This window comes from Halyomorpha halys, unplaced genomic scaffold (genome assembly GCF_000696795.3).
Source record: "Halyomorpha halys isolate HHAL.00 unplaced genomic scaffold, Hhal_1.1 Scaffold2556.1, whole genome shotgun sequence".
NCBI classification, from domain to species: domain Eukaryota; kingdom Metazoa; phylum Arthropoda; class Insecta; order Hemiptera; family Pentatomidae; genus Halyomorpha; species Halyomorpha halys.
The window spans coordinates 44,883-62,679 of NW_027115510.1; the positions used below are offsets into that span (position 1 = coordinate 44,883).

Sequence of the window (17,797 nt, forward strand, 5' to 3'; positions counted from 1 at the left end):
TTATTTCTTTTTTATTTTATTTTTTTACTTTTATCATCCCATAGGCGTTGATGACCAGAGGATTTTACGCCTTTAAGCAAAAAATCAACAACAACAATATATGTTTATAAAGACATTATATGTCTAGGTAATTAAATTAAAAAGTTTCTCATAAAAATTCTACAACGAAAATTGAATTTACAGGTTATGTTGTACTATTTATACGAATTTTGATTATCTAAAACCTACTTTTAACTCATTTAACCTATTTTTATTTTGTTCCTTTATATAATGAAAATGGAGGGTTATAACCGACAAAAGTCAAAAAAACATACAAGTACAAAAAACATACTTATATATGTTGCTTCTTTTGTATACCAAACATTTGTAAGTGTTGGATTTGCAACAAGTGGTAAATGTGTAGATCCTGCATAACGCACTATCCCCTCTTCCCCCCGATGCCGACCTCATACGGCAGAAATGCCAGGGAAATACCGTGATTTTTTAATGTTTAATATTTTTTTTTTCTTGTGATTAATGGTAACATAGCCACAGCGTCCGATAAGTGCCATTATAGTACTTAATCCAATGAAGGTTGGACAACTTGATAGTTTAATTTGATTCAGTATAGACGTGGGCCCACCAACTTTTGAAAGTTATCTATAAATTCTGCGCCAACTTCGCAACAATAGTCCTACTGGAATCAAGAAATATCTCTTCTGACCTATCGGAGTAGCAAACAGTATTTTTATTTTATATATTTATTAATTTTATAAATTTGTTTTTTTTTTTCATTGTTCAGTTTACTTTATCTTGAAGCTACTTTTATTTTATAATCTATTCTTTATTTTGTAGGAAGATAGTTCTGGTGATGGAGAATAAGGTTACCAAAATAGTGGAAAAAACTATTTATTGTTAATCAACGTTTTGCCCCACTTTGCAGGGCTTTCTTGATTGAAAAAAGGATATCGACTGACCGGTCATTTGTTGTTCAAGTCAGTCCTGTACCTTGCTGTATAGCCACATCTTAGCTAAATTTTATTTTTGTAATGTATTTACTTACTTTGTTACCTCATTTAAGTGTTTGTCTTTTTTGGCCCCGATGAAGCCCTGCAACGTGGGGCAAAACGTTGGCTCTCATTAAATAGTGTTGTTACTATTTTATTGTAAGAAGGTAGTTGACCGTAAGAAGTAGTTTGTAGGAAGATAGTTCGGGTGGCGGTCAATAAAGCTATCAAAATAGTAAAAGAAAACTATTTATTGTTAACCAAAGATTGCAGGGTTTCGTCAGGACTAACTGAGAAAACAAGATATTAATAAATTAAAACAATAAATTAACAAAAGGAGTAGTAGTGTTTGTGTTTGTATCATCGTGGCCCCGGGTTTGTACTATTTTGATATCTTTATTGACCGCCACTCGAACTATCCTACACCAATACTAAGGGCCACCATGATACAAACACAAAAACTCGTTTGATAATTCTAAAATGTTTGTATTTTATTTTCTCATTTAGCCCTGACGAAGCCATGCAATGTGGGGCGAAACGTAGGTTAACAATAAATAGTTTATTTTTACTATTTTGATACCTTTATTCACCGCCACTCGAGCTATCCTACAATATACTTCATACGGTCAACTATCTTCTTTCAATATGAATAAACAAACAAGGGGCCACCATGATACAAACACAAAAACTCGATTGATAATTCTAAAGTGTTTGTATCTTATTTTCTCATTTAGCCCTGACGAAGCCATGCAAAGTGGGGCGAAACGTTGCTTAACAATAAATAGTTTTCTTTTACTATTTTGATACCTTTATTGACCGCCACCCGGATTATCCTCCTACAATCTACTTCGTACGGTCAACTATGTTCTTTCAATATGAATAAACAAACAAGGGGCCACCATGATACAAACACAAAAACTCGTTTGATAATTCTAAAATGTTTGTATCTTATTTTCTCATTTAGCCCTAACGAAGCCATGCAAAGTGGGGCGAAACGTTGGTTAACAATAGTTTTCTTTTACTATTTTGATACCTTTATTGACCGCCACCCGGATTATCCTCCTACGATCTACTTCGTACGGTCAACTATCTTCTTTCAATATGAATAAACAAACACGGGGCCACCATGACCATGATACAAACACAAACACTACTACTCGTTCTGTTAATTCTAAAATATTTGTATCTTGTTTTATAATTTAGCCCTGCAGAGTAGGACGAAACGTTAGTAAACAATAAATAGTTTTTTTCTATTATTTTAGTAACTTTATTCACCGCCACTCAGACTATGTTCCTACAATGTACTTCACACGGTCAACTATCCTCTTCCAATATTCTTTATATTATTTCTAAATGTTTTATTTTGATCATAAGTTTATGTTTTTATTGTTAACTTCACTCAAATAAATATTCATATCTGAGCCAGTTTGTTTTTTGTCCTTAAATCTTTCCTTCAAAAAAGACTACGTCGATTTTGGCCAAGCCCAAATTAAACGGTTGTCAACAACAATGAAGAACAATGGTCGTTATATCTTTTATCCACCTTTCAAAGGCAATAAAACTAAAATCTGAACTAGAACTTCAAAGAGTACTTTAAAGTAATGCTTATTCATAAGCCTAGCCTTGTCTGGTGTAATAAATATAATCTAAAATAACTATCTCTATTTTGAAAAAATTGGTTTACCTAAACTTAAAAAAAAAAAACATAAGCTTCATATTAAATAATCCTGTCTAACTGAATTAAAAATTTCTAATACAATTTTTTCCACGTTGCTTTAACCTTGTCGAATTCACTTTTATTACATAGTGGTGCAACATAAAATTTATATTTATTGTTAAAACGCCTTGAGAAAAGCTTATCTACAAAAACATAAAAGAAAGATTCATAAATTAAATAAAAGAGTGCGTGTATGTATATATAAATAGGTATGTGATGCACTTCTTTCTCTCTCTTCACTTAGCCGTGGCTGAGCATTTGGTAAGTGCATAAATTAGGGGACAGTCTTGTAAGGTTGCAAGTTTAATCTATAATTAATTGCAAACTTTTTTTTTTAAATGTATTTGTCGAGGTGGTTGTGTAAGATCTGACTCCAATTCATCATGTTAAGTACTCTTGACCAAAAAGCATCCACATACATGTTCAATATAGGTAAGGTGATCAGACAGGATGAGACATACGAGTGTCAGCCGCAAGTTCTCTAATAGTACAAGAGCCCAAGAAGAGGAAAAAGGCAGTTATATCACCCCAATTTTTGATTACTTTAATGAAAACTATGTATAATTACTAGTCAAAACTGATGAGTCTGTCAAGTAAAGTTAGGGGGAATAAAAAAAGACGGCTCTTTCAAAGCGACAACAAAAAAAAAAAAATTTCATTCGGAGCTCTATATCATAAAAAGTAGGAACAACACAAGAAAACCTAAGATAACGTCATTTGAAGAAGAGCAAATTTGCTAAAATAAAAGCCATAATAGAGTTCTTTACCTTAAATAGTTCTCGAGATAAGCAACATTTCATAAAAAATGTATGGAACGTACTGAAAGATCAATAGTTAGTGAATTTATTTTGAGAAATCTCTCCAAAACCATTTGACGTACAGATGTCTATTAGCACTCAAATTAAAGGTAGTTTAATGAGCTATAAAGTAGTATATTATAATTATCTTCGTAGGAGTAATAGTTTTCATGAAATTTTCTCAAATAAATTGATTTATAGTTGTTCGAAAAACATTTTCATTTGCCAAATTTATATTCATATGTGAATATCATAAAAACGACTACCCCTGCGAAGATAAGTGTCATAAACTACATTATAATAAGTTAAATTTCCTTTATTTTGAGTGTTGGCAGACATATGTACGTCTTATGGATCCAACATTTTATACGAACAACTAGAAACTAACATTTTGCGAGTTTATTTTGCCAAATATCATAAAAACTAAAACTCTTACAAAAATAAGCATAATTACCTATTTTATAGTAAATTTAACTAGCTTTAATTTGAGCGCTGACAGACATCTGTACGTCCAATGGTTTCTGAAATAATGTTTTTCATAAATCGATCTTATTGACCCAACAACAATAAATCAATTTATTTTAGTAAATATCATGAAAACTACTGTTTCTAGGAAGGTAAAAGTTAGAAACTTCTTCATAGTCCATTAAACTAACTTTAATTTGAGTGCTAATATACATCTGTACGTCACATAATTCCTGAGATATAGAGCTTCGAATGAAAAATTAATGTTTTTTTAAGGTTTTGAAACAGCCACCATTTTTTATTCACCTACCTATACTTGGCAGACTCATCAATTTTGACTAGTAATTATACATAGTTTTCATTTAAGTAATTAGAAATTGGGGTGAGGTAACTGCCTTTTTTTCTTCCCGGCTCTTGTACTATAAGGATAGTAGCCTCGTCCTACCGAGTACTATTCCTGTAGATACGAAGGGGTATGTAACCCCGAAGGGTAACCAGCCGCTGGGTCCTGCAGGAAGGTAACTTCGTTCTACCGAGTACTATTCCTGTAGATACGAAGGGGTATGTAACCCCGGAGGGTAACCAGCCGCCGGGTCCTACGAAAGGATAAAAGGTAAAGGATGGAGGAGAAATCCAGAGAAATAAAAGACAATAGGAATTTTCAAAAATATATCACTAGAATGTACATACCCACTATCTAAATTGTAACCCTATGCCTTCTAAGGAGGTCTTTCTCATGAAATGAGTTTTCACGCTGAGGCCTAATTTTGGCTTACTCTTGTCTCTGGCATATTAAACGCCATTGAGAGGTACTACGTGAAAGACGTTAGCTTTAAGTGGATCACCAGATTCTATTGGAATCTTTATTAATTCAAATGATGCATTTATATATATATTACAATATCTTATATTGTTACAATTGTGAAATTAAAGTATTTACAATGTATTGTACAAATATTATTATCCGGCGCTCGTCGCCAGTAATAATTCTCGTGCTAGACGGTAGGTTGCGTATGCCGGGCAATAGCTGTTTAGGTGGCAGTAGTACGGTATAGATCAGCAGGTAGCATGTCGCTACGGATTCTAATAAAAACACCGTTTCCGGGGGTGCGTACGCCTTATGTGCCAGTGTCGAAATTGTACTGAAATATAAAAAAGAATATAAAAATTTGCAATGACAGAAGTGAAAAAGATTAAACAGAAAAATTGGCAGGTTATCATAAAATAATAAACTTATAATTATTGATTATTATTCATAATATATTAATTATAACTATTTTTTATTGAAGTGATGGATGGTCAACAATCTAGGGTCTCTCAAAATTACCAACTCTTCTCTACTCTCCTGACAGCAGCAGTCACTTTATACAACTATCCTAATATTGACCCGAACTTAAGGCCCATCAATGTACCTACGTCACAGCTTTTACCAGAATACGATTTTATTGTAATTGGAGGAGGATCAGCAGGTATATTAATTTAAAAAAATAAATATTGCCACAAAAATTCAATATTTGTATTATTTATATTGTAAACATTTAAATATATACACTATTTGTATCATTTTAGGAAACGTTGTAGCAAATAGACTTACTGAGATATCAAATTGGACAGTGTTACTTCTCGAAGCAGGAGGAGATGAAACAGTAATTTCAGATACACCTATTTTGAATTATAATTTATGGTTTACTGACTTCGATTGGAATTATACAACAGTCCCTCAACAATATGCATGTGGATGTGAGTTACATTTATTTGTACAGTCAGTTTCATTTACCATAAATGTTCTGGTTGTTTTATTTTTTTTATGAGAGGTGGGTATCTTCAAAAGACGCGTATAGGCTAGTACCTGTTCCCATTAGGCATCCAATCGTGGAGGCGGGGAGCCTGTGTGCCGTCTCGTTGTGATAGGCTATCTTTTGACTCGATAAGGCTATCTCTTCTCTTTCTCGCTCAATTGTTTGAGAATCTCCGTTGCCAGTCGTTGACTCGCCATCCAGCAATCCTGGAAGAGTAACCTTATGGTTATAATTGTTTCCTCCTTTTCTTGTAACTGATGAGAAGGGTATCCGTCTTGCCGTCTTCCAGTTATTGCCTCTTAGAAACCAGCCAATTGCGTATAATTAAAAAACCCTCAGGGATACCTCTTCTTTGTATTTTACCTCAACCAATACCGCGATGTCATAAGCAAAACTCACTATGTTGGGAACCTCAGGTAGAAGTCTGAGGGCTCCATTTTACATCACGTTCCACAGATGAGGTTCCAGCACGGAACCCTGCGGTACCCCAACGGTCACGTTGAAGCTCTTCTGCCTATCCTTTGTAAAACATATCAAGATCCTGCGCTTGAACTAGTCGCATATGATCCGCATAACATACTTAGGCACACATATTTCCTGAAGGGTATCCAAAATTCATCTGCATCTAGCTAAGTTGAAGGCGTTTCTCCAACACCAAGATGATAGCGTCTATAGTAGATTTCGCTATGAAGGAAGGCCTCCTACATCTTTATGATTTTTTGTAGCCTGTTAGAGAGAATGCTATCTAGAGTGGCTACGATTCTCTGCACAGCCGGATTTACGGATTCTTCTAATGTTTCCATCCAAATCTTTCAGGAATGGGTCTTCTCTAGCTTTCCGGAGTGTCTCCACAAAAGTATTAGTTTTCGAGACCTTGTTGATTAGGGAATGGGCAACCTCAGTTCTACATATATATACGTAGATTAGAAAAAGTCGACCCATCAAGCCAAATTCGAAACGGCGCCGCCGTAGTTCCCAGGTCGCTAAGACCTGCGTCTCAACCACCTGAACCACAGACGGCCCTAACAGAATCTACACACGTATCCTGTCAGCTTAATGCAAAACATGTGTTTATTGAGTTTACAGTGACAAGTATAGATCCCTGAAAATTTCCATAGAACGACCTTATCCAGTTGAAGCAACACTTTACTTTGTTGTACATTGTCCATCAAGATCCATACAGAAACAGCTTATAGTTATACCCCTCATTTACTAAAAAATGTTTTAGATATCATTTCTAATTTTCAAAATTATTTTCTTAAGTGAACTCAAGTATTTGTTATAAACACAATAACAGTAGTAAATGTTGTTATTAAGCAATTTTAATGCCTCGTTTTATCTTGCATTATAAATTTTATCCAGTTAATGAAGAAATCACAAAAATCATTCTTATCTAAATATTAAGTTCGGTTTCATTAAAGCAAGCATAATCTTTATTTTTCCTTTTAGTATTCTAATGATAAATTAGAATAGCTGTTTTCTAATCAGCTACTCATTTATTTTTAAGATTTGATCGAAAACTAGAATATATAATTAGGGGAAAACTAGATTATTGTTTTGTGTTTTTTAATTTCAGCCAGTGGAGGTCTGTGCACTTGGCCAAGAGGACACGGACTCGGTGGTTCGAGTACTTTAAATGATTTTGTTTACATCCGAGGAAATCCTGAAGACTATGACAATTGGGCCAACATGGGAAATACAGGCTGGAGCTTTCACGAAGTGTTTCCTTATTTCTTAAGATCAGAAGATAATCAAGATCCAGCTGTAGTAGGGTCACCTTATCATGCTCAGGGAGGATATCAAACCGTTAATAGATCAAATTACTTGTCTCCTATGACGGATGTGTACTTCCAAGCAGGGGAGGAAATGGGCTACCCACTGGTCGATGCCAATGGTCCTACCCAACTCGGTTTCATGTTGGCGGAAGGAGTTGTTAGAAATGGGAGCAGATGCAGTACAGCCAAAGCATTTCTTCGGCCGATAAGAAACAGGAGTAATTTACATGTTGCTTTGAGATCAAGAGTAACTAAAATTATAGTAGATCCGGAGACAAAGACTGCATTAGGTGTCCAGTTCTTAAGAAATGGCCAAAACATAACAATTATGGCTTCAAAGGAAGTAATACTCTCAGCTGGTGTTGTCAATAGCCCCCAGCTGCTTATGCTCTCGGGTATCGGTCCTCAAGAGCATTTAGCTGACTTAGGAATACCAGTAATACAAAACCTCAGGGTCGGTGATAATCTTCATGATCATGTTGGCGTTCCAATCCCATTTAGTGCTCCACCTAACTACACGATTAACTGGAGGTCATCTTTTGAAAATTTTTCATCTATATTAGATTATGCACAAAATGGTGATGGCCCTCTCACGACACTTCTTGGAGTTGAGTGTACAGCATTTGTTAATGCAGACCCCACTAGAAATAGTCCAGTTCCCGACACAGAGATACTGTTTACCTCATACGACCCATTTAATGAAGACCAACAAGTATGGGCAGCTATAGTATTCAATATCCACCCCACTAGTCGTGGAACAGTGAGGCTGCGAGATACAAACCCATTAAGTCCTCCTCTCATGGACCCACAATACATGACCACCCCAACTGATATTGAGGCAAGTATGAGAACAATTCAATTTGTTTCACAACTCCTTCAAACAAAAAGTATGCAAAGAATTGGCGCCCAACTAATTACAACCCTTCTTCCCCTATGCTCCAACTACACAGTTATGTCGGACGAATATGCACTATGCCTTCTTCAACAATACTCTGTAACTATCTATCATTCAGTAGGCTCATGTAAAATGGGCCCTGACAATGATCCGGCAGCAGTGGTTGACCCACGATTGAGGGTGTATGGTATAAAGAATTTGAGGGTAATTGATGCTTCCATCATGCCAGTCGTGACGAGTGGTAACACAAATGCTCCAACAATTATGATTGGTGAGAGAGCTTCAGATTTCATCAAACAAGACCATGGCCAAAGCATTTCATCTCAATGATTTATAAAATAAATTTTAAACTTTATTGGTTTATATATTTTATAAATAAAGAGTTTAAATATATTGTTATTTTATCTAAGTATTTATTTATTTATTAAGTATAACGATTGTGGTGTGACCAGCTGTGATGGTTACTAAGACTATGCCAGCTGCTACGGGTCCACTTGTACTACTCACTGAAATCTTCTTCTTCCTACATACCGAAGCGTAATGCCCCTTTATTTAGCAGTTCCTACATTCAGCGTCTTTAGCAGGGCACACTGAGTGAGGGTGACGGTTGTAACCACAAAAAAAGAAATTACCCTCCTTCCTCGGGATAACAGAAAGAACAGGAGATGTTATTTCTAAATTGTCTTCTGGTGAGTTAACATTGGATGGCATGCAGCTGACAGAGTACTTTTCCTGGTATTGTTCGGATTGTTGGTGAGCCATTTCCAGGGTCTGAGCTTGATTCACAGCCTCCAAACCCAAAGTTTTATTATCTAAGAGTCGTTGATGTATAGAATTCTATATCAGTCCATTAATAAAAGCATCACGAACATATTCATCCTTATGCTGAGAAGCTGTAACTACTTTGAATGCACATTCCTTGGCAAGGAGATTTAAATTTTGTACAAACTGATATACACTTTCTCCCTGTTGGTTAATAAATAACACTAGATTCGAGAGACAAGGTTTTTTTATTACTCACAAAACTCTTCTCATTACAGTTCACTCACACTAGGTACAAGCACACAATATGGCGGGGGAAACATACATGGGTATATGAACATATGCCTTCTATATTTCTTAATAAATTTAGGATTATAATATTAACACTCCCGCTTGTTGCGAGCAAGTGTCTAGCAAAGATTTCGTTATTCTTTGTTATATAAATAGTATTTAATGCATCTACGGCTTCTCGGAATGTCCCCAAATTACTAAATCGTAAACATTATGAGACAAGTAGTTTGTAAATACCTTAAATTTGTCCTCATCTGTAAGATTTTCTGTTGCCATATCCAAGAAGTTATTAAATGTCTTTAGCCAATGTACCCATTCTTTACCTGCTGAAGGAGAACTGGGCTGTCTCGAATCTAGTTGGTCTGCGATACTTATCCATTTAAACTTTGCTAGAGATTTATCTTTAAATCACAGATTAGAACCTTTAGAAATGTTTGTATTCATTTAAATGTAGACATAAACATTTGAACACAAATGAAACATTAACAATAGACAGACAAAGCAGGGAGGTTAAAGTGTAACCTTACAATGTTACCATAACAGACACTTTCCTTAAAAGAAGACAGGGGACATTGGTGGTGAATGTTCCACCGATGCCGGAATGTCCCTCAGATTTCTGAGCAAGCTTACTCTAATTCACCTCTCCAGTTCTAGGGTCATCCGCCCCTCATGCTCCCATCAGTTAATACCTTCACGGAAATCTATCATTCTAGGACAAGATCTTACTCGAACTAGCTGGTCATGTCGGACCATCAAAACTCCATGGCACCTCTCTGACTATGATATGTCTCATTAATTAATATGCAATGTTCTTTATTTAAGCAGGGGAGGATGTAATATTTGTTATTTGTATTAGCTCTTTGGCATAACTCTCCTACCTATTATAATGCTCAATGAATACAGTTCAGGTTAGATGTTATTGTGTTTTTGTTCTCCCTTTCCTACATCAAAGAACCAATAAATACATTGTCTCAAATCCTATTAATTAATTTTAGCTGTTTATTTTAAGTTTAACCTAATACAAATACATAAATATTTATAGAGACATATGTCTGGGTAATTTGATTACAAATATCCTAGAATGGAAGTTTAATTTATAGGTTGTGTAGTAAGACTTCTAATAATTTTTATTCTATCACCTACTTTGCTGATACGTACATCTTTCACTTTTCGCTCATCTTTACTTCGTCACTTTTTATGATGAAAATGGTGTAAAGAGAACGTAATAACCAACACAAGTCCGACGTCCGCCGTGTTTGCCTCTCTCAAACATACAAACATGTGGATAACGAAGTTTGTTTACTCCAGCATTTGTTGGTATTTTCATTTGCGGTAAGTGGCAAACATATGAACCCAGCATAAAATCAGATATATCAGTTTTAAAAACTGCCAAAGAACAATGAATTCTTTCAAGGTAATCGAAATAAAACTTAAAATCTTGAGCAACTGTTAACCAACAGGTATTTTTTTCGGCGAGCCACTATTTTTGTGATTTTGAATATTTGCCATAAATCGGATTCAGAACATTACGCACCAATACTACTTAACCTCGTAGAGTTATACTATTAATATAGAATCTTTAATACCGTATATGCCATATAATAAATGTCACAGGTGTTGTTATTGTAAAATATTGTCCAAAAATAATCGTATATTGTATTTACAAAAGTTCAGAAATTAAAATTATTTAAAAACACAATAATTGTATAACAAAATTAACCGTGTATGTAGTAAGGAATGGTTTTCAAATGGATGCAAGATCTATTCGCTCGGACGGCAACGTGTGAGGTAAATCCCCATAAATATCAAAAGCAGTTTTAATTTTTGTCTCATTTCATATGAATATTTTATTTTAATTCCATTCAATAACAAGATCAGTGCCATCTTAATATTAAGGGCCCACAGAGACCAGGTCCCGCCATCTACAGGCTCCCTATTAACTATAGTCAATAGCATTGCAAGTAGAACAAGCAGTGACCAATGTTGACCATTTTTCAACCAACAAAACAGCTTGTTAGTGGCAACACTGAGTACCTGATTCATTTAGCTGTTAGTGTTCTTTACAAAGTGACAAAACAATAATCTCTACAGTAGTTGCCCTGAACAGCGCCATCTTTAAACTATGGACCCCTTTGTAATCAAAACAAATTGAACCGAAAGGGACGATTGTTGTCGAAATGGTTTTGTATAATCAATCAGTTTTGACTCCAATTTATGATGTGAAGTACTCTACACTAAAAGGCGTCGACAACGCGTGTTTATTATTTCAGGTAGCTCTCTAGGAGATGAATGGACAGGATAAGTCTAACGGGAGCTAACCGTTAATCTTCGAAGGATGGAAACTGTTGTAAAACTTTGATGTGTAATTAAATAAAAAAGTATTAACTTTGAAAACACTTCTTATATAATAATTATTGACATAATTGTTAACTCTAAATAATCTATCAACAACAATCACACAAGACACTTAACACATACTGACTATATCGTATCTTAGAAAAACCTCTCGACTGTTACAATCGATAATCGATACAAAATCGCTACAGAAACTTCACTCCGTAGGGAACGACAAGTGAAGAGAGTAACAAGTCCTACGATAACTAGCCCTGGTCCTTGCAGGAAGGAAACTTTACAGCAGTGGAACTCAACCTTTTTTTTCATAGCGGACACAAACACGTGTTAGTCATGGCGCAAAAAATAAAAATAAACAAATTAAAAAAATTAGGTAATGATTTCTTAGGTTTTCGCGATTGTTACAAATTGAATTACACATCTATAAGTGGATTCATCAGGTATATTTTAACATTTGTTTGTCATTTCCAGACGTTTCAAACACGTTGCATTGTCCATGGTCACAAGCAGTTGTTTAATTCAAATTATTTAGGTGTTAGTAAAAAAAAAAATCCAAATTAATGAACTATTTACTGTAATGAAAAACGTTTTAATCAGGTCCATTTATTGAACTGATAAAATAATTTGAATATTATTAATGGTTAAAAGTTTACAGATTCAAATTTACTGCCTAATACTCATTTTCGGTACATAAGTAATAGTAGCAAATAGGTCTCGTTCGCTCCATATGGAACCAAAAACGCCCAATATAACACATCGCTAATCCAAACTTGATTTTCAGTATTTTCGAAAATATTAAAATGACGCCTTGCCGTGATATAATCAAACGTGTGTTGTCAATTAAAAAATATTATCGCAAATTACAGTATCAATTACCGTGGCGCAAAAGTGTTGTGTAGGATCTATTTACTCAGCGCGCTCTCAAATATTCTAATGGCCGCGCAATTCAAAATAAAGTAACTTCAGTTGGGCCAACCACAAAAGACCGGCGGTCCTTAGGTTCAGTATAGTCCGTGCTGAAACGTTGGGTAAAAAAAAGATATGTAATTCTGCATTCCATGAAATAACCTCACCATTTTATTTCTTCAAAAAATTCAATCATTTTTAAATTTTTATTACTCAAATAATTCACTAAATTATTGAAAATCGAGCATAAACGTACCTAATAGGAAGAATGGAATCTAGAAAAGGTTATTCTTTATTTGTTCCCTTATTATTTTTAGAGATAAGGAGATGAAGAATAATTGTGCTCATCGAATCTTATCTTTTTTACCGAAGAATCGACATATATCCTTACTACTTACTTACTTCAAAGGTGTGGTTTTGATCCGTGGAGGTGTCAACTCAACAATGTTATCTTCCCAATTATAGTATGTTTACAGAAAGAAATCATCTATCAAATAAGTTCACTATATTCTTTATTTTTTTTTTCTTGGGCCCCACAAATCTAGGGGGAAGCCGCGACTGCCCCCTCTGCCTGCGTCCATGACTACAGGGTTCTTTCAGGGGAGATCTTTGGCTGCCCGAACCAGCCTTCTCCACACCTGCCTATCTTGAGCTACTTCTTTCTAATTTGCTGCAGGCAGTTCTTTCACATCTTTGTTGATTCTGTCTATCCATCTTATTTTTTGTCTACCATACTAGCATTCATTGTGCAGAGGCGTCCTGGTGGATTGCTTCGAGCCACATGTCTTAACCATCTTAACCTCCTTGCATTCATATCAAGTTATGGTAAAAGTTTGCTTCAGCTCCCCCAAAATGCTACTTCTGCAACTTCCCATCATAATTGAAATTAAAATATATTTAATTTATGCTATACTCGATGTTGAGAACGGACACCTATAGAAGGCGAATGAAAAGAGCTTGGTTTTTGGAATGATTTGTTGCTTAGGGAATGATGTTTCCTGGATGCAGGAGGTCATCATCATCTTTTGTCTAGCTCAAGGGCAGACATCTTTAAAAAGAAGACATGGAAGAGTCACCCAAGAAGAATAAGGTACTCTTGGTTTGGATTGCCTGGTGAGAGGACGTCTATCGGCTGGAAGCGGAAAGGACTGGAAGCCATTGTTGACCGTTAAACATAGCATTTTGGGAAAGAAGACATTAAGACTCATCAATCATCAAAAGAAGATTATGTGATCGGTTAGTTTTGTTCTAACTAGAATTTAATGCATTCGTACAGCAGCTATTAATTTAGTTTAAGAATTATTAGTAGTAAAGTGTCAGTTCTGATTGCCTAGAAACCCGCCCTGAGATTATGAGTCTATAATACCATATAATAAAATTAAAATTCTCATATCTATTTAATATTTAATCTTTTCATTTAACCTTTTTACCTTCAAAACTATTTTAGATCTGAAAATAAGATAGGACTATCAATTTTTGTTCATTTACTTAAAATAATTCTTGAATACTACAGTATATATATAAACACACAGGTTAGGTAAAGAAATGATATGTAATTCTGCATCATTCCAAGAAATATACCCACCATATTATTTCTACTTCATAAAATTCAATCATTACTTTTAAAATTTTTATTACATATAATCACAATAAATTATTGAAAATTGAGCATTAACTTAATTATTGTACATAAATACATACTATACACAATAAATACAAAAATATAGGAGGAGATGAAGAGGTTTGCTATGAGAGTATCAGCCTTTTGGGATTGCTGGCAAAAATATTACCCATCTCTTCTATGATGGTTGCCTTCTTTAATTTATTTTCAACAAATATTCTGAGATTATTAAAATGGCAAACTGTAATTTATAATAAGAAGAATAGAATCTAAAAAAGGTTCTTTTATATTCGTTTTCCTCATTATATTTAAAGATAAGTATGTGACGAATAATTGTTCTCATTGAGTCTTACCTTTTTTTATAGAAGATTCAGCATATATTTATCTTATACCTTCAAAGGTTTGGTTGTGATTTTGTGACCCGTGGAGATGTCAATTCAACAATGTTACCTCCTTAATTGTAGTATATTTCTAGAAAGAAATCATTTATCAAATCAGTTCACTACTTTCATTCTTTCTTTTTTTTTCTTGGGCCCCGAAAGTCTGGAAAAAATGGAGCCACAGCTACCCCCTGCCTACGCCCATGTTAACATATAATAGAGATAATAATAATTATTATTTTTTCTTTCACTTACCCATATAACTTATATATGGGAGCAGGAGGCTTAGTGGTAAGGCACTTTGCTACTACCTCCAAGGACCTGGGTTCAAATCTGGTTATGGCAGATAACTATATTCTGTTTCACTGTAGCCTTGAGACAGCCCTGTGGGTTTGGGAGCCCTCCGGAGTCCACCCAACTTCATTATGTAAATACCCTTAATTGGATAAAAATCTAATGGTCGAGCATGATTCTGACCAAATCACTTCATTGGAACAACTGTTGGTCTAGTAACAGTGGTTCCTTAGAAAGTACTGCAACCCCAACCCTTCAAGGATTATAGCAGAACAGATTTAATTTTTTAAATTATTATATATTCAAAGAGAAAGTATGCAAAATATCATTCCTTAGTTCTAAATTTTGTTAAAATTCTAAGTTGTAAGTTCTTTTATGAAAAAAAAAACTAACTTGAGCAATTTTTTTAGAATAAAAGTGTATACAAATGTGATGAAAGATATATCAATTGTAATGATTTTGTAAATAAATTTTTGAAACTTTCTCCAAATGAAAAGGACAAAGTCCAGGCTGTTAAACTCCTTGCGAGTATTATTGACACAAGTAATGATGGGTAAGTTAAATAAAAATCTTCAGTCAAATATTATTATTTTAAGATTATTTTTTATTTATAATTAAATGTTTTATTTCACAGGCTAACATCCTTTTCAGAATTTCAAGCATTTGAGAAACTGCTATGGCTACCAGCAGTTGTTTTTCAGCCTTTTGAAACTGACAGAAAAGATAAGAAAACACAGAGTAAGTAAAAAAACTTTTATTTAAATATAAAGTAAAAATTGATAAATCTAATCATCAGCAGTAAATGTTTTTTGACAAATTAAAATTATTATATTTATTTCAAAATTTAAATTTTATCCTGTCAAATTACTAGGTAAAGAACCAGGCAGAGATGAAATTTTTCCAGAATTTATCAAATATGGAGGTAATGAAATGACAAAAACACTGCAAGCACTTTTTTAAAAGATATGGGACAGTAAGTTTATTCCAAATGATAAGAATATGGCAATATATTATATTCCCAATTCATAAAGATAGAACAACAGAATGTGGTAACTACAGACCAATATTCTTATCCCAAGTAACGTATAAACTGTACACCACCATTCTAGAAAGCAGGTTACGGGCACCGATAGAGCCAAAACTAGAAGAAGACCAAGCCGGATTCCGACTTGGAAGTTAAACCCAGGATCACATATTCGCTCTCAGAACTATCGTAGAAAAGGCATGGGATAGAAATCAGAGCAATTATACAGCTTTTTTGGATCTAAAAGCTGCCTTCGATTCCGTACCTCGATATGAAATCTGAAGGACACTTAGAGCCAAAAGAATTCCCACAGACCTCTTGGAAGTGGTTAAATCAACCTATCAAAGCCCTAAAGGAATAGTTCCTATCAATGGCTGAGAGTCAAAGCCATTTTCTCTGGAGAAAACAAGGAGATAGCCTCAGTCCATTATTATTTATTGTCTTTATGGATGAAATTCACAAAATATGCAGGAGAAGAACGGCTTGGACTATAGTCAGTATGTGGAACATGAGGGCGGTACAAGTACAGGAGTTTCTATATGCATACAATATCGTGCTGGTGACAGACACTAAGGAAAAATTGCAACAGGCCATTATAGAATAGCAAGAGGAACTCGCCCGCAAAGGAATGAGTATTAACAGCCGCAAGAGCAAGGTTATGACTGTTGCCAGGGATGAAGTGGATGTGGGCAATGTACAAATGGTATGCAATGATAAAATATTGGAAACAGTGGATTTCTATACTTACCTTCGAACAATTTTCAATAAATCTAGCAAAATAGACCAAGAAGTTTCTAATAGGATAAATAAAGCAAATAGTATTTACTACCAGATATGCAATACTATTGTGGGAAAGAGGGAGGGTAGGTATGTAAGGATATCAAGCTCTATATATTTAAAGCAATATATCTTCCAACACTATTATATGGCAATGAAAGTTGAGTGTCCCAAGACAAAACACATAAGCAGGATTACGGCTGATGAAATGCAATTTTTGTAAAGAATATTGGGCAAAACTATGAGAGATAGGATAAAGAATTAAAGAATAAGATCTTCAGATCCTCTCAGTAAAATCAGTGATTGAACAACGACAGCTCCGATGGTATGGACATTCTTTTCTGGATTTAGATAAAGTCGGGGTTGAGGGTCTCATTTCCTGATGCCCCCCCTTGCCGCGAACACCGGAAGACCCCAAAGACACTGCGACTGCAATGCCGCCCCAGCATAGGCTATATATATATATATAGCACTATGCAAGCTAGGACCTGGCCTACCCCTACCATCACGCCAGAGTCCAGGACACGCTGGCCAGCCACAGAGGTACGAAGACGTCTTTTCAGACACCACAGCGAGGATACAGGGTTTTCACCATTTCGCCCACAGCACACCTAGACGAGAGAAGCATAATATTGTTAGGAAAGAAGCCAGAATTGTTAGGAGTTGCATAGCGTCATGGACAAGAGGATGTCAACAGTCATATATCATCAAAGGAAGATTGTGTAATTGGCTAGTTTTGTTTCTAACTGAAATTTATTGTATTTGTAGAATGTTATTATTAGTAAAGTGTCATCTGTTTCTGATTGCCTGGAAACCCACCCTAAGAAAAGAGTCTTATGTTAAAAAAATTAAATAAAATTCTAATATCTGTTATATATTAAAGTTTTTAATTTGAACCCAAGCTATCTTTTATATTTGAAATTATTTAAAACTAATAAAATTCGTTTTATTTTATT

At 34.7% G+C, this 17,797-nt stretch overlaps 2 protein-coding genes across 2 annotated transcripts in view; both read left to right on the forward strand.

The window, feature by feature from the left end:
- The first annotated feature begins 2,906 nt into the window (after positions 1-2,906).
- On the forward strand, positions 2,907-8,838 carry LOC106691627 (glucose dehydrogenase [FAD, quinone]). Its single transcript, XM_014437457.2, has 4 exons — positions 2,907-2,964; positions 5,255-5,434; positions 5,535-5,705; positions 7,341-8,838. Exons 2-4 carry the CDS (start codon positions 5,257-5,259, stop codon positions 8,762-8,764), a joined length of 1,773 nt encoding a protein of 590 aa, XP_014292943.1. The 5' UTR covers positions 2,907-2,964; positions 5,255-5,256; the 3' UTR covers positions 8,765-8,838.
- Positions 8,839-11,097: 2,259 nt separating this feature from the next.
- The window catches only part of LOC136797060 (electrogenic aspartate/glutamate antiporter SLC25A13, mitochondrial-like), a gene marked incomplete in the record, with an annotated part of 20,027 nt that continues 13,327 nt past the window's right edge, over positions 11,098-17,797 (forward strand). Inside the window, 3 exon segments of the mRNA XM_067052549.1 lie at positions 11,098-11,275; positions 15,451-15,593; positions 15,675-15,778. Coding sequence (XP_066908650.1) covers positions 11,225-11,275; positions 15,451-15,593; positions 15,675-15,778 — 298 coding nt within the window.